General features: G+C 39.6%; 1 protein-coding gene across 3 annotated transcripts in view; it reads left to right on the forward strand.

Annotated features, from left to right (window-relative positions):
• The first annotated feature begins 4760 nt into the window (after window positions 1–4760).
• G3BP2 (G3BP stress granule assembly factor 2) overlaps window positions 4761–27906 on the forward strand; it is a 30077-nt gene continuing 6931 nt past the window's right edge. The window contains exons 1-8 of one of the 3 annotated variants that reach the window (XM_023189793.1): window positions 4761–5142; window positions 16250–16368; window positions 19287–19368; window positions 20161–20334; window positions 20905–20995; window positions 22052–22154; window positions 22671–22851; window positions 23840–23938. In XM_023189793.1, coding sequence (XP_023045561.1) covers window positions 16274–16368; window positions 19287–19368; window positions 20161–20334; window positions 20905–20995; window positions 22052–22154; window positions 22671–22851; window positions 23840–23938 — 825 coding nt within the window. In that variant the 5' untranslated portion in view covers window positions 4761–5142; window positions 16250–16273. The other 2 variants (XM_023189794.1, XM_023189795.1) reach the window with 2 other exon arrangements.

Consider the following 27906-nt stretch of genomic DNA (forward strand, 5'->3'; position numbering starts at 1 on the left):
GGCTGCTATAACAAAATACCTTTAGGTAAAGTGTGGTGGCTTATGCCCGTAATCTCAACACTTTGGGAGGCTGAGGCAGGAGGATGACCTGAGGCCAGGCAATCAAGACCAGACTGGGCAACAGAACACATAATTTACACACACACACACACACACACACACACACACAAGCTGGGCATGGTAGTGCACACCTGTGGCTACTCAGGAGGCTGAGAAGTCGAGGCTGCAATGACCCGCACTCCATCCAGGTGACAAAGCAAGAACCTGTCTCAAACAACAACAACAACAACAAAACCACCCTTCGACTAGGTAACTTATAAACAACAGAAACTTATTGCTTATAGTTCTAAAGGCTGAGAAGTTCAAGATCGAAGTGCCAGCCCTAGTGAGGGCTTGCTCTGCTTCGAAGATGGTGCCTTCTTGCCGTGTTCACACATGGTGAAAGGGGCAAAAGCACAAAAGAGACTAGTGAACTCCCTCAATCCCCTTTTATAAGGGCACAAATTCCATTCATGAAGGTGAGGCTCTCATGACCTAGTTGCCACCTGAAAGTCCTACCCACCTTTTAATACTTCTGCATTAGAGATTAAGTTTCAACATGAATTTTGGAGGGGCACAAACATTCAAATCATAGCATCATCCTTCCTCACTGAATTAGTGATGGGGCCAAGACATTTGTTATCCATGCCTTAAAAGTTTAAAAACATGGTGAGTAAAGATACTTTCCAAGAAAAATGCGTTTCCCTTAAGGACTTGGATTTTACTCCCTTCCAATACTTGGTCTTCATAAACCTTATTTATGTGGGGTGTGTGACCCCTAAACATGCATGTAGTCATCTCTTTTTTTTTTTGAGACAGAGTCTCACTCTGTTGCCCAGGCGGAAGTGAAGTGGCATGATCTCAGCTTACCACAACCTCCGCCTCCTGGGTTCAAGCGATTCTCCTGCCTCAGCCCCCTGAGTAGCTGGGACTACAGGTGCGCACCACTGTGCCTGGCTAATTTTTGTACTTTTAGTAGAGACGGGGTTTCACTATGTTGGCCAGGCTGGTCTTGAACTCCTGACCTTGTGATCCGCCCACCCCGGCCTTCCAAAGTGCTGGGGTTACAGGCGTGAACCACTGTGCCTAGCCGTTTGTAGTCATCTCTTATACACCTACTTCATGAGCAAAAGTGGTGATAGTGAACTTGGTTGATCTTTTAGTATTCAGTAAAGTTGAGAATGGTCAAATGAAAAGGTGTAGAGGAAAAGTTTTATAAATTCAAATGTCTTATCTTATTCGAATACTTATCTAAGTATTTTATGCTGAAGTTTATAATAAAAATCAGGAATCAGATAATACAATTCTAGCAATTTTACTCTTAAAAATTCACCTGCTAATGGTGATTGGGTCTGATTCATTTACTTTGATTTTTCACAGTGTTTTGATAAAGGTTTACATTAAAGGCCTTGGGGTGATAATGTGATAAGAATGTCAAAGGAAGAGCTGGCCGGGGTGATGTGAGAAAACCAGTGGTAAGAAAAGAAATGGAAGTAATGGGTAAGGACTAGATCAGGTAGGCCTTATAGGCCATGGTAAGGACCTGAGATTTTGTGTTGCCTTTTAAAGGTTTTGGGATCATCTCAATTTTAACTATGAAAGATCTGGCTGCTGTGAGGGGAATAGACTGTAGTGGAATAAGAGTGGAAGCATTGAGGCCAAGTAGAAAGCTACTGCAATAGATAATGGTGGCCTGGACTACTATAGTAGCAGTAACAGTGATGCAAAGTATTTAATCCAGAATAAATATTGAAGGTAGAGGGAACAGAAATGTATTGACAATTTGGCAAGGTGGGTGGATCACTTGAGGTCAGGAGTTCAAGACCAACCTAGCCAATATGGTGAAACCTCATCTCTACTAAAAGTAGAAAAATTAGATGGGCGTGGTAGCGCATGCCTGTAGTTCTAGCCACTTGGGAGGCCAAGGCAGGAGAATGGCTTGAACCCGGGAGGTGGAGGTTGCAGTCGGCCCAGATCATGCCATTGCACTCTGGCCTGGATGACAGAGCGAGACTCCATCTCAAAAAGAAATTTATTGACAATTGACTGTCAGTAAATTGGTGTGAGAAAAAGATTTTTGGCCTGAGCCACTGAATGAATACAGTTCATACTGGTCTCCCTGCCTAGTCTATAGGAGGTGGGCATTGCTTCATGGAGGCTATGTTGAGAGGCAGGGAGATTAGGAGGCCACTGCAGTCTTCCTGGGAAGATGAAGGGGCCTGAACCTGGGCAGAGGCTATTTGTATAGAGAGACGTTTATGAGGTAAAAATCGCCAGTTGGAATAGGTTAGAGATATTTACTTAACATTGAAGATCGCTGAATCTTTTTTCCCATTAACTCCACTTATTGGTGTCTACTCAAGAGCAGGGTTACCTGAGGGCTGTTTCTGTGTAGCCCTAGAGCTAAACTAAAAATGTTTCTTAAATTTTTAAAGGATGAGAGAGAGGAATATGCAACAGAAACCATACGTGGTACTCAAAACCAAAAATATTTACTATCTAATCCTTCCCTTATCAAACCGTTTGCCTACCTCTGCCCTAGATCAGTGGTGTTTGTTTGTTTGAGAGGGAGTTTTCGCTCTTGTTGCCCAGGCTGGAGTGCAATAGGGCGATCTCGGCTCACCGCAACCTCCGCCTCCCGGGTTCAAGCGATTCTCCTGCCTCAGCCTCTCCAGTAGCTGGGATTACAGGCATGCACCACCACGCCCGGTTAATTTTGTATTTTCAGTAGAGACGCGCTTTCTCCATGTTGGTCAGGCTGGTCTCAAACTCCCGACCGCAGGTGATCTGCCCCCCCCCCCCCGCCCCCACCCAGGATGACAGGCGTGAGCCGCCGCGCCGGGCCTAGATCAGTGGTTTTTAAAGTGTGACTCCTAGAGCAGCAGTAGCACCATCAGCTGAGAACTTGTTAGAATTGCAAAATCTCGGGCCTCTGTTGAATCAGAAACTTAGGGAGTGGGGCCCAACAATCTGTTTTAACATGCCCTACAGGTGATTTCGGTGCACACTAAGGTCTGAGAACCTGCTCTAGAGAAAGTTTTGCACCTCTGTAGCATGATACATGGTGAACAATATTTATAATGGCATTGCATAGAAGGGCTCCAAACCGGAAACACTTGCTTAGTCAGCACTACGGCAGATAAGTAAATTGCGGCAATTACCAGTACAATGGGAGTATTCTATAGTTTGCCTAAGGGTATGGACTGTGGAGGCAGATTGCCTGTGTTTGCATCCCCGCCCCAGTGAATAGTAGCCGTGTAGTCCTGGGTAAATTACTTGACCTCGCCAAGCCTCAGTTTCCTCATCTGTAAAATCGGCATAAAAATAGCAACTACTGGCCGGGTGCGGTGGCTCACGCCTGTAATCTCAGTACTTTGGGAGGCGGGCGGATCACGAGGTCAGGTGTGTTGCGGACCAGCCTGGCCCACATAGTGAAACCTCGTCTACTAAAAATATAAAAATTAGCTGGGTGTGGTGGCACGCGCCTGTAGTCCCAGCTACTAGGGAGGCTGAGGCAGGTGAATCACTTCAACTCGGCAGGCGGAGGTTGCAGTGAGCCGAGACCATGCCATTGCACTCCAGCCTGGGCCTCAGAGAGAGACTCCGTCTAAAAAACAAAAAAAGGAATTAGTTCACAGGGTTACTGTGAGCCTTAGAAGGCTGTGTAATTACAAGAATGCCTGGTATATAAGTCCAGTATATTAAAAGACAGCCAGCATGTATTTTGATGCTTTAAGGAAAAACATCAGGTTCATTTCATTGAAGTGATGGTCTGCCCAAATATTTTGCATATAACAATATTTTTAAGCAGTCTAAAGGTAAAGATATTGTAGACTTTGGAGGTCCTAATGTTGGCATTGCCTCTGCCAATATTTAAGGTATTTGACATATTGTCTTCACGTGCCAAATACCTTAAAAATGCCCTTATAGGACTGCGAAGAAAACTGATGAAATGTATATGCCTGCGTCCACCATGTTTAGTTCGAAAGCATTCATTAATGTATTTTTTCCTTTCCATTTCTTTGAACATTTTCTCAGTCTTTGATTCCAAAATTCCTGTGCTATCTCGGTATTCTCTGAAAACACTGCCAGACCTAAGATGCAAAGTATCTTCCTTGACTACAAGATTTGGCTTGGCTTTTTCCATGAAACAAGGTCACCAGTGTCTCACCCTGGGGGCAAGTCTGGGCTTAGAGCTAGAATAGGACTGTAATCCTGATATTTCAGGCCTTTTAGCTTTAGTATGTAAAATGCTTTAGTATGTATTGATATTTAGCCATGCCTAAATTCGTAACAAGCACACAAAGAAATAGTCTTTTCCCCTCTGTAAAGCCCACGTCACATTCTTCCTTTACTGCAGGGCCTCTTGGTGGGGCTTAAAACCTGGGATGGGTTAAATAAACAATGTAGGTGAGTTTAGTGTGCAAACAGCTGAAATCACCGGCTGCATTTTAAGCTCGTCTACAGCAGCAACCTGCAGACACCTAGTTCAGAGAGATTACTGAAGTCCCTCCTTCCCATTAATAAAAGGGACCAGAGTATCAGTCTACAAAAGACACTGCGTTGCTGCAAACCAGCTCTCGCTTGCGCGATCAGGAAGAAGGGCGACAAGGAAGAAGGGCGGCAAGGCTGGAGCCTCGGGGCAGGAGAAAGGCAGCCTGCTTGTGACGTCAAATCAGCGGACTCTTATCTTGGCTTTAGGCCGGTTCCGGTTCCCCGGCTTTCCGGGCGCGAGCGTGTGCGAGCGCGGCAGCGTACTGCGCGTGCTCCGCAGAGGGACACGGAAAGGTTGGGTCCGGTTCGGGAGGAGATGCGTGATTGGCTGACGCTGTGCTCGGGGGTTCCCTGGCCCTTTCGGCAGGGGTAAAACAATAAGAGGGGGCGGCGGCAAAGGGGGCGGGACGTCCCTGGTCCTTGTCGCTCGTCGCAGCGCCTGGCGCCCGGGAAGAGGTGGTTGTGAAGCAGACGAACTCGCGGCTCTCCGGCTTCCGAGGCTTCCGAGTTGGAGGAAGGGGGCGGCGAGCAAGAAGAACCCGCCGCACCCGGTCCTCAGCGACTCTTCTGACCTCCGCGCGGCGTACCCGCCGGCGCCGTTGGCTGGAGGTGTGTACGGGGGCCGGGAGGGGAAGTCGGTGTGGTGGTCGGAAAGGGACATTTTCTTTGCACTCCGCGGCGCGAGGTAATCGTCCGGTGTGTGAGCCCGGGAGCCAGAGGTGTAGCGGCAGAGACATTGTTCTTGCCGGCTCCCTACGCTGCCGTGTGTGCGTGAGAGAAGACCAGTCTTTCCTCTAGGTGAGGGGTGGGAGGCCGCCTGGGAAGGGAGGTGACCCGCGAGCGTCTTGCGTGCAGAGGGCTCCGAGGGCACAGGTGGGGTTGAGGTTTGTTGGGTATGAGGTGGCGAAGTAGGGGGCACGCAGCAGCTCCCGAAGGCGCGCTGATGGAAGCTTAATACAGGAAGTGTGGGAGTAGGCTTTCTGGAGGGGATGTTTTAGGGTCGGTAGCCCACCGTTCCTGTTTCCGAATCGTTTTCGGCTCTTATTCCCTGTTCCTTCGGAGCGGGGAGGCCGTCGCCGCCCCGCCCGTGGGGGAGGGGAAAAGAGGTTTTGTCGGCAGAGGCAGAAGCGACGCAGATGCGAAAGTAGCGGCCTCCGGGCACCATTTCTGTGCACGGAAACAGAATCCGGGTTTGAAGGCAGCCGCCGCTTGGCTTACCCAGTACCTAGTGTTCCGTAGTCTGTGACCAACCCCCTCCTCCCCTCCACCGCGGGTTTAATCCGAACGTGTTCGGATACTGGAACTGTAACGTGCGCCTTCTTCGTCCCCCTCTCATGAAGACGATCCCTTATTGACCCGGGAATGACTTTTGAGGGATGGGTTCCCGCTTTTTTGGGGGTGGGGGGACAGAAAGGAACATAAACTTCCCTAGATTGTGTTGATTTTGTTTGTGGAATCTGATAGAATTTTCCCTGCGTCTGTAAAAGCAGATTTCTTAAGATGGCCTTGTGCCGCTTTGGGGCGAATATAGATTTTCGTCTACAATTTCCTGCATAGAACAGTTTTTTTCCCCAAGACGTACTTAATGTTGTAACGGATTTGGGGGAGGGGGGAGAGTGCCTTTTCCTTCCTAACAACAACAACAACAACAACAACAAAAAAGGCACGTGCACTTTTAGCTGGAATAGTAAAGTTGTCCTTTTCTTCTCCTATGATTGTTGTGGGATATTAACTTGGATTAAGATACTGTGGTTTTAGGTTCAAGGCTCCGTACCTTGTTCTAGTCTTTCAAACGTTAGCGTTGCAGGTACCTGGATCTAGGAACCATTAACTGCCGTTAAGAGAGCCCTGGTGTACTAGAGTGGGAGATGATGGCAATTAATCTCCAGCTCCATATTTGGCACTTAATATAGCCTTAGGCATGTGAACAAAGTTTCTAAGTAAACTTTTGGCCCTGTTAGGATGCAGTGGTCCTTTTGATAATCCAAGATTCATAGTCTTAGGAGATACACGGTACGATGAGTTTGAACCTCTTAGGATTGAATTACCGTTTCTTTAGCAGTAGTTACATTTTTCTTAAATTTTTAAGATTACTCATATGGGCCTTTATGTTATGATTTAATCTTTACAAACTAACTCTGAAAAGCAGTCAAGGAATTGTAGGAATAATAAGGACCTAGAATGAATTGCTTACTAAGAGCTGTCATGGTTCAGATTGATATTCAGGGTCGAAATATTAGTAATAGTGAAAAAACATCAAGAGTGAGCCAGAATGCTTGTGGGATGGATGGGGATAAAAATGAGAAGGTAAAGAAGAAAACACGTTATTTGATAATTTCGTGGAGTAACTAACTTAACTGTTCAGTTAGCAGCTTGATTTGTCAGCAGGCAACTCCTGGTTTGAAGAAAGTGTTGGCACTCTCTCTTTAGATTCTGAAAACTTCCCTTCCTTATCCTGCAAAATTATCGCTGTTTATTACCCATAATTAGGATTGAACATTTTCCCCCTAGATTGCTTTAAAGAGACTTTCCACATATTTTGAGTGAATATAGAGACAGTGAATGACTCCTTTTCAATGTTGATTTTGAAAGGCACAAACTAAAGTGTTGCGTCTGGACTTAAATTCAGTAGAATTTAATGGACAAACATGACCTAGTTACTCTCCACTGGTAGACACTTGTTTAATATCCGATAGAATAAATTGGTCCAACTCCCTGGCCTACGTTCAGAAGCATTAGAATTAGTTTCTTCACTGTTGTGTTTCCACTTACTTTTATCTTCTAATTTCCAAGTATTTTACCCTATCTTGAAACCATAGGTGTATTGAAAATGATTCTTGGATTTTCTGTTACTGCCCTGCCGTATTCCTTTTCACTCTTCTCAACAGTTTCACGTGAGCTAACAATTGCTTGTCTAAAATTAATTTTTTGTATTGTTGGAAGAGCTGGCTGCTCTTCCAAAGCGGTTGTTCCTAACCAAAGTGTAATGAAAACATCACTAGAGTCAGGAGACTTGATTTCGAGTTCTCTTTCTTTTTACTGTAACTGAGGGACCCCAAACACCTTTCCTTAGGATCTCTAAACATCCTTTTCTGTAAATAAAGATAATGCCCTATCTATTTTAAAGACACAAAGGAAAATAGTAGGTTACTTGTTAAACGTTACAACATAGTATAAATACATGTTTTATTTTTGTGGACAGCAAGCATTTCCATTTCTTAATGCTTGGTCACTTTTAATAGCTTCTGAGTTTCAAAACTAGCCTCCCTCAACTTCTGAGGAGGACAGAAAACAAAAACATCTTTGGAGCCTGAATAAGAGATTTAGTCCATAACTTACTTTTATTATTTATTTGTACCACTATGATTCTTAGATCCTTGTGAAGCTTTCATTCAATGGTGTGCCACGAAAGATTGAAGATCATTTCTTTAAAAAGGTATAGTGTTCCTTAGATTGTTCAAGTTACTTTAAGCAAAGACCATCTGGAATTTCAGAAAGTTCAGTATTAATATGCATTTAGCTGTTGCAAATGGATATAGTCCATGGTTCAATTAAAATAAATAAACCTGAGTAGTTTGAGCCCAGCTATGAATGAGGGACTCCAGATGGGAAAGGGGTAAGTATCCTATAGTGGAGATAAGCTGTGTTTTAGCACCCACATAACCTTTGGTAACACAATGTGGTAAAGAGAACTGCATCCTACTACTAGAGGTCTTACTCTTTTTATAATAACTAATATCAAGTACTTACAACTCAGCTCACTGCAACCTCCGCCCTGTGGGTTCAAGCGATTCTCGTGCTTCAGCCTCCCCAGTAGCTGGGATTACAGGCGCCTGCCACCACACCCAGCTAACTTTTTTCTATTTTTAGTAGAGATGGGTTTCTCCATGTTGGTCAGGCTAGTCTCGAACTTCTGACCTCAGGTGATCCACCCATCTCAGCCTCCCAAAGTGCTAGAATTACAGGCATGAGCCACCGTGCCCGGCCTCTTTTTCCTTTTGTAGTTTCTGGTACAATACAGAGTAGCCATAAAATAAATGTTGAATTTATTTTGTCTAACCTATTGACTCAGCTTGTGGATGGGAATGAATGAAGTAAGACAAAGGCCCAGAGAATGAAATTGCAGAGAATAATAACAGGTAATTAAAATATTTGTATGGAATTTGATACAGGAATGAGAAAGTATATAGTAGGAGATAAATTTGAAAGGTTGGTTATGACATTGAATGTCAGACTGGATTTCTGTGCAGGACCTTACATGCCAAACTGAATGCAGGTGTTTGGATTTTACTCTGTACAGTGTATACTACACATGATACAAGGGCTTGAACGACTTTTGAAGAATAACTAAAAGGTCTGAACAGTGGGAGTGTAAAGGAGGGCACAAATTCCAGCTTCTGAGTTGTAAGGATTTCACAGTTTAAGTGGCAAAGCTAAAGGAGGGGAGAAAATCATGACTGAGCTTTCAGGTTGAGAAGATGATAACATGACACTTTTAACAGAAATAAGGAAATAGCTTTCTTTGGTGCATATGTGTGTTGGGACATATGTAGGTCATGTCTAGGTATTCAGTATGTGGTGACGAATGTAAAATTTGAACATATGGTATAGACTAGATACACGTTTAGGTAGACATGGGACCGGAAGCTGAAATTGCCAGGTTAGAAGACAGAACCTTGAGAACTTCTGTGTTTTGATGAGAAGGAAAATTTGCCTTATAGAACTCTAGAAGAGTTCAGGAGGAGGTAGTCAACATTGATAATGCAGATGGGTGGAGGACTGAGAGAAGTCATTTGATTGTTGAGAAGAATTGTGATGTTTCCAGAGAATTGCATTCATGGGAGAGCTGAGTTATAATATTTGAGAGGGGAATAGAGAAGATGAAGACAGGTATGCAATTAGTAACTTAGGGCAGAGTATGATCAATAAACTGCCATGATAAAGGCCAAAAGTACTTTAAGAGTTAATAGCAAAGAGTTATATTCTGTTGAGGAATTCAGTGGGAGTAGAAAGATTTTCAAGGGGACAGGATTTCCGCTGGGCCCAGATAAATGCATAGGGTTTCAGTCATTGCAGATAGGAAGGTGTGGGATGAGTACTGGAGAAGTCAAAAGTCCTGCTTGTTGTTAACAGACTTTTAGGATCTTAGTGTTGGAATGGCCTGATTATACTTTTTTGGATGTATGAACTCCCTTACTATGTTTGTGCCAAATCATTCAGTTAGTCTCTGGAATACCTGTAGTGACTGACTACTTGTTAAGTAGCTCTATTTGACATTTGGACAACTCACGTTATTTTTGAGTTATGTTGAACCCAAATCTACCTTCTTATAATTTCCATTCACTATATTCCATTAGAATTTTCAGCTCATTTTAGATATTACATCTAAATTAATGTAGCCTGAGATTGATTGTTTTGGAGACAGCCCCGTTATACTAGTGATTCACTGAACTTTAAATGGTAAACAAAAAACCTAAATGTTTCTTACCTAAAAGGTGACATTTTAATCAAAGTTTGAGGAAAGGAGAGTGATAACTTTGGTTTTTTTTTTTCCCCGTTATTTTGAAACTGAGGAAATATAAATACATTGTAGGATAATGAAGCTTAATGTGACTTTCTTTACTAATCTGAATGTATGTCTACCAGTTCTCTACTCCCTCTCATTGTATATTATTTACAATGTTCCGCTCCCTCTCAATGTGTATTATTAACAGATTCAGAAAATACAGTGACAAAGAACAATTTTCTGTGAGAGCTGACGTACATGTGCTTTAGGAATTAGTCTAGGCAAATGCAGAGGAAACGTTTTAAGAAACAGGAATGAATAAAATATTCTGATGAAGATTCACAGGGATTTTAGGTGTAGTAGGCAGAGTTGGAGAGTAGAATGCCTCTGAACTATACTGGATAATGTTTTCGGGTTTTTTTTTTTTTTTTTTTTTTTTTTGAGACAGTTTCACTCTTACTGCCCAGGCTGAAGTGCAATGGTGTGATCTCCGCTCACTGCAACCTTTGCCTTTGGGTTCAAGCAATTCTACTGCCTCTGCCTCCTGAGTAACTGGGACTATAGGCGCGTGCCACCATGCCTGGCTAATTTTTTGTATTTTTAGTAGAGACGAGGTTTCACTGTGTTAACCAGGATGATCTCGATCTCCTTACCTCGTGATCCGCCTGCCTTGGCCTCCCAAAGTGCTGGGAAGTAGGCATGAGCCACTGTACCTGGGCTTAGATTATGTTTTCATTTGAACAAGTAAAAGACGGATATGTTCATGAGAGAGCTTTGTCTGTGTATAGAGCTAATGTAACAGAGAAAATCTTACATTGTGCATTCCTGTGTGAGACTCTCCACATTTTCAGGTGTCACTGGAACAAGTGGGGTGTGATATATTGTATTTAACTTTTTCTAAAAAGATTGGTAGGTGAGGCTAACAACCACCTTATTGAAGATGGTGATTATCTTTGAAGTTGCTGATCTAACAACTTTCTGAGGATTTTTTTTTGTGTATAAGTATCCTTTAATGTTGACTATCTTTTTTTTTTTTTTTTTTTTTTTTAAACAGGGTCTCACTCCTGTTACCCAGGTTTGAGTGCGGTGGTGCCATCTTGGCTTGCTGCAGCCTCGACTTCCCGGGCTCAGGCATTCCTCCCACCTCAGCTTCCCGAGTAGCTGGAGCTACACTTGTGCACTACCATGCCTGGCTAATTTTTTGTATTTTTTAGTAGAGACGGGGTTTTGCCATATTGCCTGGCCTGGTCTCAACCACCTGAGCTCAAGCGATTCACCCACATTGACCTCCCAAAATATTGGGGTTACAGGTGTGAACCACTGCACCAGGCCTCCTTGGCTATCTTTATAGAACTGTGTAGTCTTGTAGGCTTGACGAGGGATTGCTTCTCAATTTGTAAATTAGAAAATCGAGATCCAGTAAGGTCATGACTTTTTCATGGCCATAGATAGATAAGATAGTCGAAACCTTTTACTCACTCCCATGTGCAGAGTTTTGTTTCATTTTGTTAACTTTTTTTAAGAAATGGAAGGTCCCAGCTCTAGAAATGGATTGCCTGTAAGGTGCTTTGCTATGAAGAATAAAAATGGCACAATTCTTTCTTCTTGTAATCACTTTTATTCTGAATGTGTAATTTGACTTTTTTCCTTTTTCTCAACCTTCTTACATACACTGACGGCGCATGAATTATAAACACGAACTTTGTATTACTTACTGAATTTTCATAGTCTTATTTCCTGTAACTACCCAAACGGTTTGATGGTTGATCTCTAGTAATCATTTTCTGGTTGATTTCTATCAATTATGTTTTGGCTCTCTAAATTCTGAGTCGCTTCAACTTCAAATCAGAGTTAATGGTTAAAAAAGTAACTGATGTAATTAGTTGAAACACTGTTCTCTCAGTAAGTCTTGATTTTGTTTTACCATTCCTGTGGGAGCCTCCTCTGCACCTTAAAAGCTCGGCTTTCTATATAACCTGTTATATATGCCTGTTTGTTTAGATTTTACCAGATTAGCATTGCCTTACTTATATACCATTTGAAGTTAACTTTTCAAGTTACTGCCTTCCAATAGTTCTAATAAGTGTTAATTTATTGAGTATCGACACATCAAATATTCTACTGCCCTTCCCTGTCTCCCCTGTCTCTCTGTTCTAAATTGATGATATCTTGACCATTATACTTCATTGACCATGTAGATAGTGGGCAAATTGAAGCTTTTTTTGAACCTTGTTACACCAAATCTTTAGAGCATTTTTGACCTGTGATACTGGTATGTGTATTCTGTACCATTTTATTTTGGTTTGAGAAACAAATATGTAAGTGACAAAAATGATAGATCAGTATGTACTCTATGAATATGGTGGGAAATTTGGGATAAATGACAACAGTGTTCCTGTAGAAAATCCGGAAATATAGAGAGAAGAAAACAATAATCCCCAAACCTGGAAATTCCTAATAGTATTTCTGTCACTGTCAATTTAAAGAAAACTATTTTGTGCATATTTTGTCCAGAGAGTAATGTAGTGTTTTCCCATGTGTTAGTATTATTTTACCATCAATTTTTATGGTGTTAAAATACATATAATTTCCATGTTTTAGTTACCTTGTTAAATTTTACTCGGTAAGTCTGCTGTTCTTTACCCACCCTCATTATTCAAAATAAAAATGTTAAGTTGCTTAGCTGTGTGTGTGTGTGTGTGTGTGTGTGTGTGTGTTTGAGATAGGTCTTGTTCTGCCAGCCAGGCTGCAGTGCAGTATCCCGATCAAAGCTCACTGCACCCAAGACCTCCTGGGCTCAAGCAGTCCTCCCAAGTAGCTGGGACCACAAGTGTGCACCACCGTACCTGGCTAATTTTAGATGGGATTTTGCCTTGTTGCCCAGGCTGGTCTCCTAAGCTCAAGCAGTCTGCCCACTTCGACCTCCCAAAGTGCTAGGATTACAGGCATGAGCCACAGCCCAGTGCTTTGTTACTTTAAATGTAGCATATGAGTCCTTTTTGCATTAGGGTTGTTACCCTTATTGGGAGTTTTCAGTTTTCTGGACTATCAGTGGCACCTGAAATGGCAGTTTTTGGATCCGCTCTTTGTGAATTAACTATTTTTGAAAGCAAGTGAAGCATTATGGAAAATTTTAAACAGATTCGGGGATTTTTGTAAATCAAGTTTGAGAGTTTCAGAAAGACAGAGGAGGGATAGTTAGTTGGAAAGGAAGAAACAAGGAACCTAAAAACATAATGTAAAAGTTGAATTGTGAGTCACTAGAATTATATAAAGCTACACTCTTTATTTGTAAGCTCTACTATAGTTGGTATTTGATTTTTATTGAAAATAGCATCACAATTTTAATAACTGTGATGCAGGACTGTCTCTGAAATTGTTTTAGTTATTTAAAGTAAACACACATGGAAATTTGTTTTTTATTTTCAATTTTTTGTGTAAAGATGGGATCTCTCTGTTGGCCAGGCTGGTCTTGAATTCCTGGCCTGGAACTTTCCTCCCACCTCGGCCTCCCAAAGTGCTGGGGATTGCAGGTGTGAGCCACTGTGCAAGCCTGCAGTGTTTTCTTGTCTTTGTTTGTTTGTTTTGAGATAGTCTCGCTCTGTTGCCCAGGCTGGAGTGCAGTAGTGTGACCTCAGCTGATTGCAACCTTTTGTGCCCCAGGTTAAAGCAATTCTTGTGCCTCAGCCTCCTGAGTAGCTGAGATTACAGGTGTGTGCCATCATGCTCAGCTAATTTTTTTTATTTTTAGTAGAGACAGGGTTTCACTATCTTGGTCATGCTGGTCCCGAATCCTGACCTCAAATGATCCTCCTGGCTCAACCTGAAGTTTAAGCAGGAATTAATCAATCAGTTTATTTATTGAGATGGAGCCTCACTGTGTTGCCCAGGCTGGAGTGCAGAGGCACGATCTTGGCCCACTACAACTTCTGCCTCCTGGGATCAAGCGATTCTCTTGCCTCAGCTTCCCAAGTAGCTGGGACTACAGGCGCCGACCACCACGCCTGGCTAATTTTTGTATTTTAATAGAGACAGGGTTTTACCATTTTGGCGAGACTGGTCTCAAACTTCTGACCTCAGGCAATCCGCCCACCTTGGCCTCCTAAAATGCTGGGATTACAGGTGGGAGCCACTGTACCTGGCTAAGCAGGAATTTAAACTGCATCCTGATTTACCCAATAGATACACACTTAGCTATTGTGATTTTTTTTGTTTTTTGTTTGTTTGTTCTAGTACTTTTAAGTGTAATAGGTCTTTTTAAAATAAAATAGGTGGACTTTTGAAAATAAAACAGGTGGCTGGGCACGGTGGCTCACGCCTGTAATTCCAGCACTTTGGGAGGCTGAGGCGGGTGGATCACGAGGTCAGGAGTTCAAGACCAGTCTGGCTAACATGGTGAAACCCCATCTCTACTAATAATACAAAAATTAGCCAGGTGTGGTGGCACGTGCCTGTGGTCTCAGCTACTTGGGAGACTGAGGCAAGAGAATTACTTGAACCCGGGAGGCAGAGGTTGCAGTGAGCCAAGATTGTATCACTGGACTCCAGCCTGGGCAACAGAGCAAGACTCCATCTGAAAATAAAATAAAACAGGTTATATTTCATATTTTTCTCTCCTCCTAATCTCCAATTTCTAATGTTATAATTTTGACTGTTCTGGGGACTGTATTCTTTTTTTTTTTTTTTGAGACGGAGTCTCGCTCTGTCACCCAGGCTGGAGTGCAGTGGCCGGATCTCAGCTCACTGCAAGCTCCGCCTCCCGGGTTTACGCCATTCTCCTGCCTCAGCCTTCCGAGTAGCTGGGACTACAGGCACCCGCCACCACGCCCGCTAGTTTTTTTTTGTATTTTTTAGTAGAGATGGGGTTTCACCAGATTAGCCAGGATGGTCTTGATCGGGACTGTATTCTTATAGTAAATGCTGAGAAGTTTTGTTTGTGGCTCACACCTGTAATCCCAGCACTTCAGGAGGCTGAAGTGGGAGGATCTGGGGACTATATTCTTACAGCAAATGATGAGAAGTTTTGTTTGTGGCTCACACCTGTAATCCTAGCACTTCGGGAGGCTGAAGTGGGAGGATCACTTGAGGCCAGGAGTTCGAGACCAGTCAGGGCATTATAGCAAGACCTCGTCTCTGCTAAAAATAAAAGTTAAAAAATTGAAAAAAAATTAGCTAGGTATGGTGGTGCGTGCTTATAGTCCCAGCTACTCAGGAGGTTGAGGTGGGAGGATCGCTTGAGCCTGAGCCTGGCCGTTGAAGCTGTAGTGAGCCATGATTGCACCGCTACACTCCAGCCTAGGTGACAGAGCGAGACCCTGTCTCACAAGACAAAAAAGAAATTGTTTTTATTTCGTGCTAGTTGTTCTTGTTAGTTTTAACTTTGAGGCACATTATCATAGCACCAGTTTTTGCTTGTTTATATTTCTTGACAGACTATAAACTCCTCGAGGGTTAGAAACTTATCTTGTTCACCAGAGTATTTCATTTATTATAAACAGCATCTCATGTAGTTAGATGCTTAATTAGTGGAAAGAAAGATTAGAGAGACATAATATCAAAGGTAAAAAATGATTATCTCTAAGTACTGAATTATAGCTGGTGATTAATCATTGTTACTATTTTGAAAATGGTGAAATTAATTCCCAGAAGGAAAGAGAATACAAAAACACAAGTCATGGTGCTTTGCTATGAGTGTTATCTCTGAGTCTTAACTTGTGCCCTCTGTCTTGCTTCCTAGGATAAAACCACTGCAATCCAGGAATGTAGTAGATTTTGGTCCCCAAAGGAAAAAGGCACTGTGAATAGAAGGACTTATACTTAGTCTGAGGCAGCATTGGACCTCTTGGGAATAAGAAATAACAAAGATGCTATTTTCCTCTACTGAAGGGTAGGGAAATCGAGAAAGAGAGACAAAGGGAGACACAAATGTTGGAGGTTACCTTATGGATAGTAGTTAGGAATGTATTGTTTTGCTGTTTGTTGTAAGTTACTTTTTTAATAGTGGCATTAATTTTGGTCTCATTTGTGTGGCTAAGAAAATTTATTTCAGGTTGGTCTGATGGTAGTGAGTTATCAGAACTTATTAACATTAGCGTCACTAATTGGTATACAACTCCCCACTGCTAAATTTGGCTAAAAAGAAAATTTATTTCTTGGTGGTTGATGACAAAGATGACTTTTTAATAGTTATTCTTGTGTTTACTCCCTCAGCATTTGACATTGTGCAGCAAAGAAATGGTTATGGAGAAGCCCAGTCCGCTGCTTGTAGGGCGGGAGTTTGTGAGGCAGTATTATACTTTGCTGAATAAAGCTCCAGAATATTTACACAGGTAAATTTTAAACAAATAATTTGGTATTGTTATCTATTGTTTTTCTTGGATATTACTACATATATTTTGCATTTCCTGTCTCATTATCTGACAGTATGTTTGTAAACATGTCTAAACTGTATTCAATATTTTATTCATTTGATGGCAGAAGTGTTTTTGACTGCATCTCACAGTAACAAAAACACTTTATGTCATTCTAGTACATAACACATTCATATATATATATGCACATACTTACATGTACTCTAGTATTTTAGAGTCATGGTCTTGCTCTGTCACTCAGGCTGGAGTGCAGTGATGTGATCATAGCCCTCTGTGGCGTCAAACTCTTGGCCTCAAGCGATGCTCCCAGCTTGCAGCTTACCTTCCCAAAGCACTGGGATTACAGGCATAAGCCACCAAGCCCAGTCTTTATTTCATTAAAAAAAAAAAAAAAAAAGCCTTTAGGGGTGGGTGGTGGAGAACTATATAAAGTTTACACGAGGCTGGACGCAGCGCCTCACACATGCAATCCCAACACTTTGGGAGGCCGAGGCAGGTGGATCACTTGAGGTCAGGAGTTTGAGACCAGCCTGGCCAACGTAGTGAAGCCTCGTCTCTACTGAAAATACAAAAGTTAGCTGGGCGTGGTGGCAGGCGCCTGTAGTTCTAGCTACTCAGGAGGCTGAGTCGGGAGAATTGCTTGAACCTGGGAGGTGGAGGCTGCAGTGATCGGAGATTGTGCCACTGCACTCCAGCCTGGGTGACAGAGTGAGGCTTCATCTCAAAAAAAAAAAAAACAAAACAAAAAAAACATCATATCTTGGGTTTGACCAACTAATGGGTTCCAATATGCAATTTGAAATCAGCAGCTTAAATCTTTTTTTTAAAGTTATCCCAGTGTTGGGGAATGGGTCAGTTAAATGATTATACTGTGAAAATTTGTATTTCTTCTAATCTGTAAAATAGTATTCCTTTGTAAAACAGCAGCAATAACCTTATTTACTGTTTTAACAAGAGGTAGACATCTGTAGGCTTGTTTTTTCCAGAGATCAAAGTGAAATTGATTTCTATTGTGGGTAGTATTTAATTTTTGTTCTTGGTGTATCTTAACAAGTAGAATATAGGTGAAACTCGTACAAGAATTACACTTTCTAAGTATTGCAGAACACACTGGCCAAATGGGTTAAGGATAAATATATTGCCACTTCCCGTGAGAAAGGCTGTTTAAAAGACTTAAACTCCTTTATCTGTAGGTCATCTTAATTAGTATTTTAGTAGCAATTTGTCTTGCTCTGTTGAACATAACGTGTAATCTGTTTTATTCAAGAAGGCATTTTTATATTTACTGTTTGCTAGACTCCATTTTTAATTACTTTACATATGTATATTATCTCATGTATTCCTTATGACAGTCTTAAAGTGAAGTTACTTTTATTAGCTTTTTATCTATTAGACAGTTGAGGTTAGTAATTCATCTAGGATCACTCAATAAGTAAACAAGCTAACCATAGCCAATATTCAGGCCCCGTTCAATTGTAAAAATAAAGATGTTTTTGATGACAGTGTATGTGAGGGAGTTTGGGGGAAGATACAGAATTAATAGGGCCTTTTGATATCTGAAATTTGGTCTTTTCATGATACAGGGTTTTTTGTTTTCTTTAGTGACCAAAAAAAAAAAAAAAAATTATAAGGCCCTACACCATCATGTTTAAACAGTAACAGACTTGTTTTAGACCTAGCTTATTTGACCAATTTCTTTCTTAATGAAAATTCAAGTTGTTATAATTTTCTACTTGTGATAAGCAACACTAATACATATCCTGAAACATGCATTATTTGTGCACGTTGCTAGTTATTTTCTTAGATACTTTCCTGGAAGAATTAATGCATCAAAGAGATATGATCATTCTGAGACTTTTCATGTGTATACACACAGATGCACACACAGCCAAACTGTTCTGTAAGGAAAGATTGCCAGTAGTACATGAGAGAAAATAGTGTAAACTTAATAGTAAGAGTAGTGGCTAAAAGCATGGACTCTCAGGTTAGACTAGGTTCTTATCTTGGGTGCCCCACTTGATAGGTATATTACCTTAGGGGAGTTAGTTTAACCTCTTCTGAACCGCAGCTTGTTTATTTAGATAATAGTACTTCATGAGATTGTTAAGAAAATTAAGTCAATCAGTACACATAATACACTAAAAACATTGCTTAGCATAAAGGAAGCTCTTACATGTTTTATTACTATAGGAGTTGCGTTTTCTTTGTGAAAAAATTAACTTCACGTCTTTGAGCTTAATTTAGAAAGATACTAATTCTAATTGCTTTGGATAATGCCAATAAAAGACTAATTTGCACATACTTAGGAACAGTACAAAAATATTAAAAAGAAATTAGATGCTGAGGTAATTTTGGATTTTAGACTTTATCTTTGTTTCAGTTATTTTAAATCTAAACAGTTTAAGCCTTTACAATTAGTAATCATTTGGAGATCTGAATATAGTATTAAACTGTGATTCCCAAACAAATCTAGATAGCTGAATCTTTGTATCTGAAGAGAAAAACTGTGTCAGTTACTATAGCATCTGTATTTCGAATGTACTAAATAGTCAAAAATATCTGATTTTTCCACTTAACAAAAAATAGATGTGATAAGAATTAGATGTGAATATCTAATGATTATCTTCTTACTGTGCCAGATAAACTAAGAGCATTCTATGTGCATTACTCATTTAATCCTTACAACAACCCTATGTTCCTGTTCCTGTTTTATAACCAAGGAAACTGAACTTAGAGACCTTAAGTAACTTACCTGTCCAAGATTACACAACTAGTGACAGAGCCGGATCCGGAACCTAGTCTGTCACACCAGAACTCTACTGCCTCTTAGGCTTCTCTTGACAATTCAGTGTTAATCATTAATTATGGTTTTGCAGGTTTTATGGCAGGAATTCTTCCTATGTTCATGGTGGAGTAGATGCTAGTGGAAAGCCCCAGGAAGCTGTTTATGGCCAAAATGTAAGTATCAATTTCATATGTAGTTTAGAAATGTTGTGTTAAGATGGAGATTTTAAAAAATAGCTGCCTTCTGTCCATGAATTTTTTTTTCAATATGATTGTTATTGGTAACTGAAATTTATGTTTGACAGTAATTGTCAACATAAATTGTCAGTAGTTGTTCAGTTTGACAATAATTGTCAAACATGCTTTGAGTTCTTAAACATCATTTTTGTGTGAAACATGGTGTTATACTGTAATGGCTACAAAGGAGAGAACAGTATGTTTTATATCATTGATGTATTTTATACATGAGATAGTTAAGACAATGTATTAAGTTTATACAAATCTGAGCTAAACACTATGCTATAGGAATGCCCAGAAACATGTTTCCTATGACCTAACAGGGAAGGAAGACTTTGTGTAGAGGATGTGAGACTGTAAGATTTGGCCTTACCAAATAAGGAATTACAAGTAGACAAAAAATAGCATCAGCAAACACACAGTAAAATTATGTGTAAGTTCAAGGAGCAGACAACATATGAGAATGACTAAATACTTACTACAGAAAAGTGGGAGAAAGCTGTGTAAAGCCCAGATTACTGCACAATATCAGAGAGCTATTGTGATTTCTTCTTTAGGAGCATCAGTCTGGTAGTGATGCATAGCATGGTCAGTGGATTCAGTTCAGTCAGGAAGATTAAGTAGTTAATACTGTGGAGTTGTAAGGAAATCAATGAGGGTAGGTAATAGTATTGTGTAGGTAATGCAGTATCACAAGAGTTTATATTTTTCCCTCCCTCCCTAATAAAGGATATACACCACAAAGTATTATCTCTGAACTTCAGTGAATGTCATACTAAAATTCGTCATGTGGATGCTCATGCAACCTTGAGTGATGGAGTAGTTGTCCAAGTCATGGGTTTGCTGTCTAACAGTGGACAACCAGAAAGGAAGTTTATGCAAACCTTTGTTCTGGCTCCTGAAGTAAGTTTCTCATTTCATTTAGTTTTCATCTATATGGTTGAATTTGGCTGTTGCTAGTTGATTTGAAGTGTCCAAGGGTTTCTAATAAATTTAGATTTGCATATTGCTATTTTTGAAGAATTTGTGTTTGACCTGTTGTTTGAGTGAGTGTGTGTGTGTGTGTGTGTGTGTACGTACGTACATATGCTTTGACTATTTGGAATTATAAGTCAAATACTGATATAAGCTTGTAAATGGATGATTAAGATTATATTAATACAAAAACTATATTGGTATATTTGAAAGGTTACATTTGAAAACAAAATAGAAAAGTTCTGTTGGTTTCTTTTCTATTAAATAGCTGTTTCTTGAGTTCTAGGTTGGTGCAAAAGTAATTGCGAGTTTTACTGTTGTATTTTTTTGAGTGACCTTTTTATTTTATGTAAACATCATAGCATGTTCAGCATTGGAAAATTATATTGAGTCCAGATTTCTAGTATTAAAATGAGAAATTGTGTATGCCATGTAATTTGCTCTTTTATATAATACCAGATTTCTGGGTATTTATGGAATAAATGTTGTTTCCTATAGGGATCTGTTCCAAATAAATTTTATGTTCACAATGATATGTTCCGTTATGAAGATGAAGTGTTTGGTGATTCTGAGCCTGAACTTGATGAAGGTGAGGTTACTTTGAAGATAATGAAGATAGAAGGGTTCTGTTGGTACTCTTTATGGACTAATTTCTATAAGTATGACGTTTACGGAAATTTGCTTCTTTATTGTAACTGAGTCAAACATCCTTTTTTTGTGGTTTTGTTGTTGTTGTCGTTGTTATAAAAAGATGTCCATTGTTTGAGATTATACAAAATTTGGATGTCAAGAAAAAAGGTTTCCCTCAGTCTCATCCTCTGTAGATAACCAAGTTTGGTACCTATTTGAGAAGGTTTTTGGATTCTATTCTTAGCAGCATGTATATTTATAAATGGTGGAATTACACTGACTCAAAGCTTCCTTTTTTTTAATGTAGTATGTCTTTGTTGGCTGTCTACGTTGTGGCTATGCCATAATTACTTAATTGATCTTCCATTGATGTACAGTGGTTAGTTTCTTTATCATTATTGCTCTATTAAATAGATGTGACGAAGGAAGCTAAATTGTGGCTTTAATATAATTTTTTTCCTTTTACGAAAAGATTTTTTTTTTCTAATAGAGTACAACAAATATTAAACTTCATCCTTACTCTCCAGTTTTTGAGAGAACAGGGGATATTGCAGTTGAATGCCTTTGTTAAAAAAAAATTTTTTTTGGGGGGGCCGAGCAAGGTGGCTCACCCCCAGAATCCCAGTGTTTTGGAAGGCCAAGGTGGGTGGATCACTTGAGGCCAGGAGTTTGGGACCAGCCTGGCCAACACAGTGAAAACCCCATCTCTACTTTAAAAAAAACAAAAAAAAAATTAGCTGGGCGTGATGGTGCATACCCGTAACCCCAGCTACTCAAGAGGCTGAGGCCAGAGAATCGTTTGAACCTGGAAGGCGGAGGTTGCAGTGAGCCAAGATCACACCACTGCACTCCAGCCTGGGCAACAGAGCAAGACTCCATCTCAAAAAAAGAAAGAAAGAAAATTGTCAAATTTTGTTTTTTGCTGTCATACCACTTCCTTAAACATGTTAAAAATATGTTCCTTAGAAATTGTGAAGCCTCTTTAAAAAAGATGTGCTGTTTTATGTATTGTCAGAATCAGAAGATGAAGTAGAAGAGGAGCAAGAAGAAAGACAACCATCTCCTGAACCCGTACAAGAAAATGCTAACAGTGGTTACTATGAAGCTCACCCTGTGACGTAAGAATAGTATTTGCAAGGTTAAATTTGGTCTGAACTATGTCAGCAAGGTGGTTTTTGTTCCTAGAATTATTGTTGGAAGTAAATTCTCGGTAAAGCCACCTATTAGGTCAGTATTTGAGTACCTATTGTATATATGCAAATTTGGAAAGAATTGTTTTATTTAATCCAAAAATTGAACATCGCTTGCACCAAAATAGTGGTTCCTTACTGATAATGTGGAGTGTTTAAGACAACACAGAGTAAGCATTTTATTTTTATGAAAGATAAGGTGTTCATAATTAGCATTAAAGTAAACATTCTTAGTAATTCAGTTTTAAAATGGTAGGGTTAAAGAACTGCTACTTGAGAGTATTATTCCTTCTGTTTTATAGTTCTTTTTGGAATTTTGCTTTGAATACTTTGTAGATCTAAAACAGGTTATTGCCATATCACTAGTTACACCTATTGGATTAGAGAGACATTGAATTTTGTCTTGAACTCCTACTAAAAAGTGAACTAAATATTTTATTGTAGTAATGGCATAGAGGAGCCTTTGGAAGAATCCTCTCATGAACCTGAACCTGAACCAGAATCTGAAACAAAGACTGAAGAGCTGAAACCACAAGTGGAGGAGAAGAACTTAGAAGAATTAGAGGAGAAATCTACTACTCCTCCTCCGGCAGAACCTGTTTCTCTGCCACAAGAACCACCAAAGGTTAGATCAAAGAACTCTTTAGACTTACAACATCACATGTTCAAATTTGGTGCTGTTAATGAAGTATGACCTTTTTCTATTATGTTAAATTGTTTAGTAAATTACTTTATGTATATGAAAGAAGCTGTGGGGTTTTTTTTTGTTATCTCAGAAAATGTTATTGTTTCCCTGCCCCGCAAAATACCCCTCTAAGACTGAAATTTATAACTTAAGATGAATCCTTGTGTGTATGCATTGTTTAGTAACTTATATGAAATTATTTGGATCCATGTATAGAGCTGTCAGTTGTTCTTTCATTCTGTATTAAATTCTCTGAGCACAGATGCACCAGGAATCATGCAGTTTCCCAACTTAAACAAGTTGGTCTGTAATTAAAAGAAGAGATACCTGTTGTTTGTGGTTTAAATGGGATCAGTTTCCTTTCTACACCAATTAAACTATCTTGGAAAGATGAGTGACATCCTTAGTGTATCATGTAAGCCTACCTGAAACTTCTTTTATCTTTCTTCAAAGCCAAAGGTTAAAGTATATTTGGGTAGTGATAGGAGGAGATTCTTTGTTCAATTTGTGAATGTCAGAGTTTCCAGCTAATACTCTCTTCTTTCCTATCCTTCCCTCTCCCCTTAACACCATCACACACCCTATCTTACCCCCAAAGGGGAAATAAATTGTTTCTGTTAGGTTCGGGCTTTTCTAGCATGTTTGTTAGTGGTTTTGTTTGCCACTTGCTCATCTACTTAGAGTATGTAGGAACTTGCTTGTGGTTTTATTTAGTAGTCAGACAAAACAGTTACAAATAAGCTTGCATAATGAGATTTTGAAAGCTGGCACATAGACTGGCATGTGTCTGTGTGCCTTTCTTTTAGGAGTCTTCCAATATAGAGCAATAGTTTAGAAATGAAAAGAAAATATATATTTGGAAGTTTCCCTATAGGAATGTTGGTGGTTTTCCATGATTAGTAGTCTAGGTTTGTTGCATTTCCTGCAGGCTTTCTCCTGGGCTTCAGTGACCAGTAAAAACCTGCCTCCTAGTGGTACTGTTTCTTCCTCTGGAATTCCACCCCATGTTAAAGCACCAGTCTCACAGGTAACCAATCTGTGAACACATTGGATTGTATCCTTGTTACATTGCCAAATGCTTATTTTTTAAGTACTTTTAAAAATGAGTCAATCAGAAATTATGGATTAAATATACAAAAAACTTGTATTGTATGTCAGTGCACCCACTTTAAATGTCAAATCTCCATTCATCATCTACATAGGTGGTATTTGGGGTTTGGGTGTGTGAAATACAGATTAAGTTGGTTTTTACCAATATATAATATTGTCATTTAAAAGGCTTCTTAAAATAACAAAAAGAAATGTTCCTTTTTCAAAAGCTTCAAATTCTATTTAGCAAAAATATTTTAGGTAAGAAATTCGGAGAGGCACAAAGTAGTGTGGCGTAATAAAGAATCTTTTTTTTTTAAACAAACAAAAAAACCAGGGAACTTTTTAACATACGCTGCCTAAGCTCTCGGTGTGTAAGTGGTTCACACCACTTAATTGAAGCCTGTACCAACTTATGACTGTAGTGTTCACCTTAGCTGATCATTCTAGCATTCTGCTTTTTGTCTGTTTGTCATCTTACCCATTTCAGAGCTTTCAAAAATGTGAAAATAAGACACTGCCTACCTAAGAAGTTTGTTAGATTTAGTTTAGAATGAACTAAATTATAATTAAGTTTGTCAGCATATAAAGGGTGTCCGATTTTTTTCCCCTACATTTTGCATTAAGCTTCATTCCACTAGAAAATTTATGTTTAAAATGTTAGTGTATAAATATATCTTTTATACATTCTAAACAGTGAAATTTTGAGGTTTAAAAAATAATTTTTGGTTGTTCTGGTGTGGGGACAGGTAATCAGCTACATAAAAGTAGAATACGCCCATGATACTTTTTTTTTTTTTTTTTTTTTACATTTGGATATTCAGGAAATACATGGTTACCCTTATGTAAGATGGTCACCCAGAGTTCCATCTTAACAGAGGAAATTAGTTTGTGCAGTATTGTTTGTGCTTTTCAACCCATCTGAAGACCCAATAAATGACTTTTGGCCCTTCTTTTGGAATCTTCATTTCCTGTCAGATTTGGATTTGGAACCTTTGGATTATTTTATTTCAGAGAGTTTAAACAGTTAAAAGTTAAAATAGCTTGTGCTTATGCCTTTGATATGTGCCAAGCATTGTGTGAAGCACTTTTTATTCATTCTCAGTGAATTCTCACAACCACCTGTGAGTACTAGTATTTCTATTTTAGAGACAGAAAAATTGAGGTCTAGAGTAACTCACAGACATTTATGTACATAGTAGGGGTGGGCTTTGAAGTCATGCAGTTGGACACGAGTCCATATGTGGCTCATGTAAATGTTTATTTTTTTGAGACAGGGTCTCGCTCTGTCGTCCAGGCTGGAGTGCAGTGGCAGTGGCAGTGGCGCTATCTCGGCTCCCTGCCACCTCCACCTGCCCAACTCAAGTGATTCTCCTGCTTCAGCCTCCCGAATAGCTGGGATTATAGGTGCCCGCCACCACGCCTGGCTAATTTTTGTATTTTTAATAGAGACGGGGTTTCGCCATGTAGGCCAGGCTGGTCTCAAACTCCTGACGTCAAGTGATCCACCAGCGCTGGCCTCCCAAAGGGTGGGGATTACAGGCGTGAGCCACTGCGCCCAGCCTCATGTAGACCTTACGCAGTTCTCCAGCACCTTGGTGTGGAGAGTCGTGTATCTTATCTGTATTTACATCAAAGAGGACTCTAAGACATGCCTGATTAAATCTTAGCCTCTTGCCCAGAAAAATACCTTCATATTTATCTTAAGTAATTTTCCTTAAGTGTGTATTTTTGAAGTTAGTCTTCAAGGTGTAGGAAATGAAGTTGTATTTCCTATGCCACCCCTTTAATAAAACAAAAATTTTAAATGTTTAGAATTTAAACTTTAAAAAACTTCTAATCTCTTTAGGCTATACTTGAAATGGATTCATGATATTTCTACTTGATTTAATAATCCTTCAATTTTAGTTTGTTGCTTTTGTGTAGTATTCATTTCCTTGTACTTTGAACATAGATTATTGATAAAAGGAAATTAATTCCAGGGTATTGATAGGCATTAACTTAGAAGTAGGTAAGTTAATTTCTTGAATAAAAGATTTTGTCTGGAAATTTACTAGTTCACCTAAAGAACTTATGTTTAATTGAAGGGCTTATTATTTGTGCTTATACCTGCTTTTATTGACTTGATTTGATGGTTCTTTACTTACTTGATATTCTGTTTGACCTTCATTTGTGGGTTTGTCATTTGATCATACTTTATGGTTGCATGGAATTAATTTTAAGGCCCTCTACTGTGTGGCATATTGGCCGTTTTACCTGTTCAGAACAACTAGTTTTAATCATGAAACTGGAGACCTGAAGAATTATAAGGATGCAGCTGGCTTAGTTAACATATGTCAATCAGTTACTGAAGGAGACAGTGTTAGCTTTTTGTTCTTGTATTTTTCTTAAATTGGCATCATCAAATACCTACTTAAAGTCAGATTCCTAAATCAATGGCATGAATTATTTGTAAGATGTTGGAAATTATTAATATTTAACTTTATCTGCTTTTAATTTTCATCCTTAAAGAATAAGGAAGAACTTTATTTTGCGACTTGTAGTTACTCGTGTTTTGATAATCCGTTCTGAAAAGAATTTAAATCAGTCAAGACCAGGGCCTCAAGTTCTTTGATAACATTTGGATTGGATGAGTCTAAGGTTTTTCTTAAATTTTGTAATAAAGGTACATTTATTATTTTTACTAATTGCCAGTAATACACTCTTTTTATTAAACTTTGACACAGCACATTTATTTTCTAATTCTGTTTACATTCATACTGAAGTATGCGTTTAGACCCCCTTAGTTGAAGTTTCTAAATAACTGCCTTTTCCAGCATCACATTTTGCATCAAATTACTGTATAGAATTAAACCCCAAATACAGATAGCAGTGGTCTCAGGGCTGTCACTTACATATCCTTGTCAGACATAGAACATTATCCTGCATGTTTTGGGTCAGAGAACTAAAAATGTAATTTAATTTAAATGAACCAATAGTTACTGAACATCTGTGTCTAATAGCACTGTGCTTGGTTCTTTGGGTGATGTAAAAGTTAGTTAAGATATGGGCCTTGGGCACTAGTGTGCCTGTAGTCTCAGCTACTTGGGAGGCTGAGGCAGGAGGATCACTTGAGCCCAGGAATTTGAGGTTACAGTGAGCTATGATTGTGCCTCTGCACTCCAGCCTGGGCAATAGAGTAAGACTGTGTCTCTCTAAAAAAATAAAAGATACAGACCTTATAGGAGTAAATGCATATAAATAACAACAACAAAACCTGGAGAGAGTTAAAAATACTCATTTTGTAACTAGTAGAATTCCAGAATATGGTAAGCAACTTCATCTTGAGGAAATAGGACATTGACATAGAGGAAAACAGAATTTAGGAAGAGGCAGGCAAACCTGGTTAAACTGTTAGCATAGGAGTTAATATTCCTTTTGGTTACGGTGGCTGAAATCATTTACATTAAATTGTCATTTTTGAAAGAAGCATTTTGTGTCAAAATTTGTCCTTGTAAATTACAATATCTGTTATATAAATGATTAAAGAGTTTGTGTCACTGCATAGACTGAGATCCTCAGAGATGACTATTTATTTATTTATTTATTTATTTATTTATTTATTTATTTATTTTCTTTGAGAAGGAGCTTCACTCTTGCTGCCCAGGCTGGAGTGCAGTGGCGTGATCTTGGCTAACTGCAACCTCCGCCTCCCGTGTTCAAGCGATTCTCCTGCCTCAGCCTCCCCAGTAGCCGGGAATACAGGTGCCTGCCACCACGCCCAGCTATTTTTTGTATTTTTAGTAGAGACTGGGATTCGCCATTTTGGGCAGGCTGGTCTCAAACTCCTGACCTCAGGTGATCCGCCCGGCTTGGCCTTGTGCTGGGATTACAGGAAGATGACCATCTTTAAAGATGGGACTGAAA

Source organism: Piliocolobus tephrosceles, chromosome 3 (assembly GCF_002776525.5).
Source record: "Piliocolobus tephrosceles isolate RC106 chromosome 3, ASM277652v3, whole genome shotgun sequence".
NCBI classification, from domain to species: domain Eukaryota; kingdom Metazoa; phylum Chordata; class Mammalia; order Primates; family Cercopithecidae; genus Piliocolobus; species Piliocolobus tephrosceles.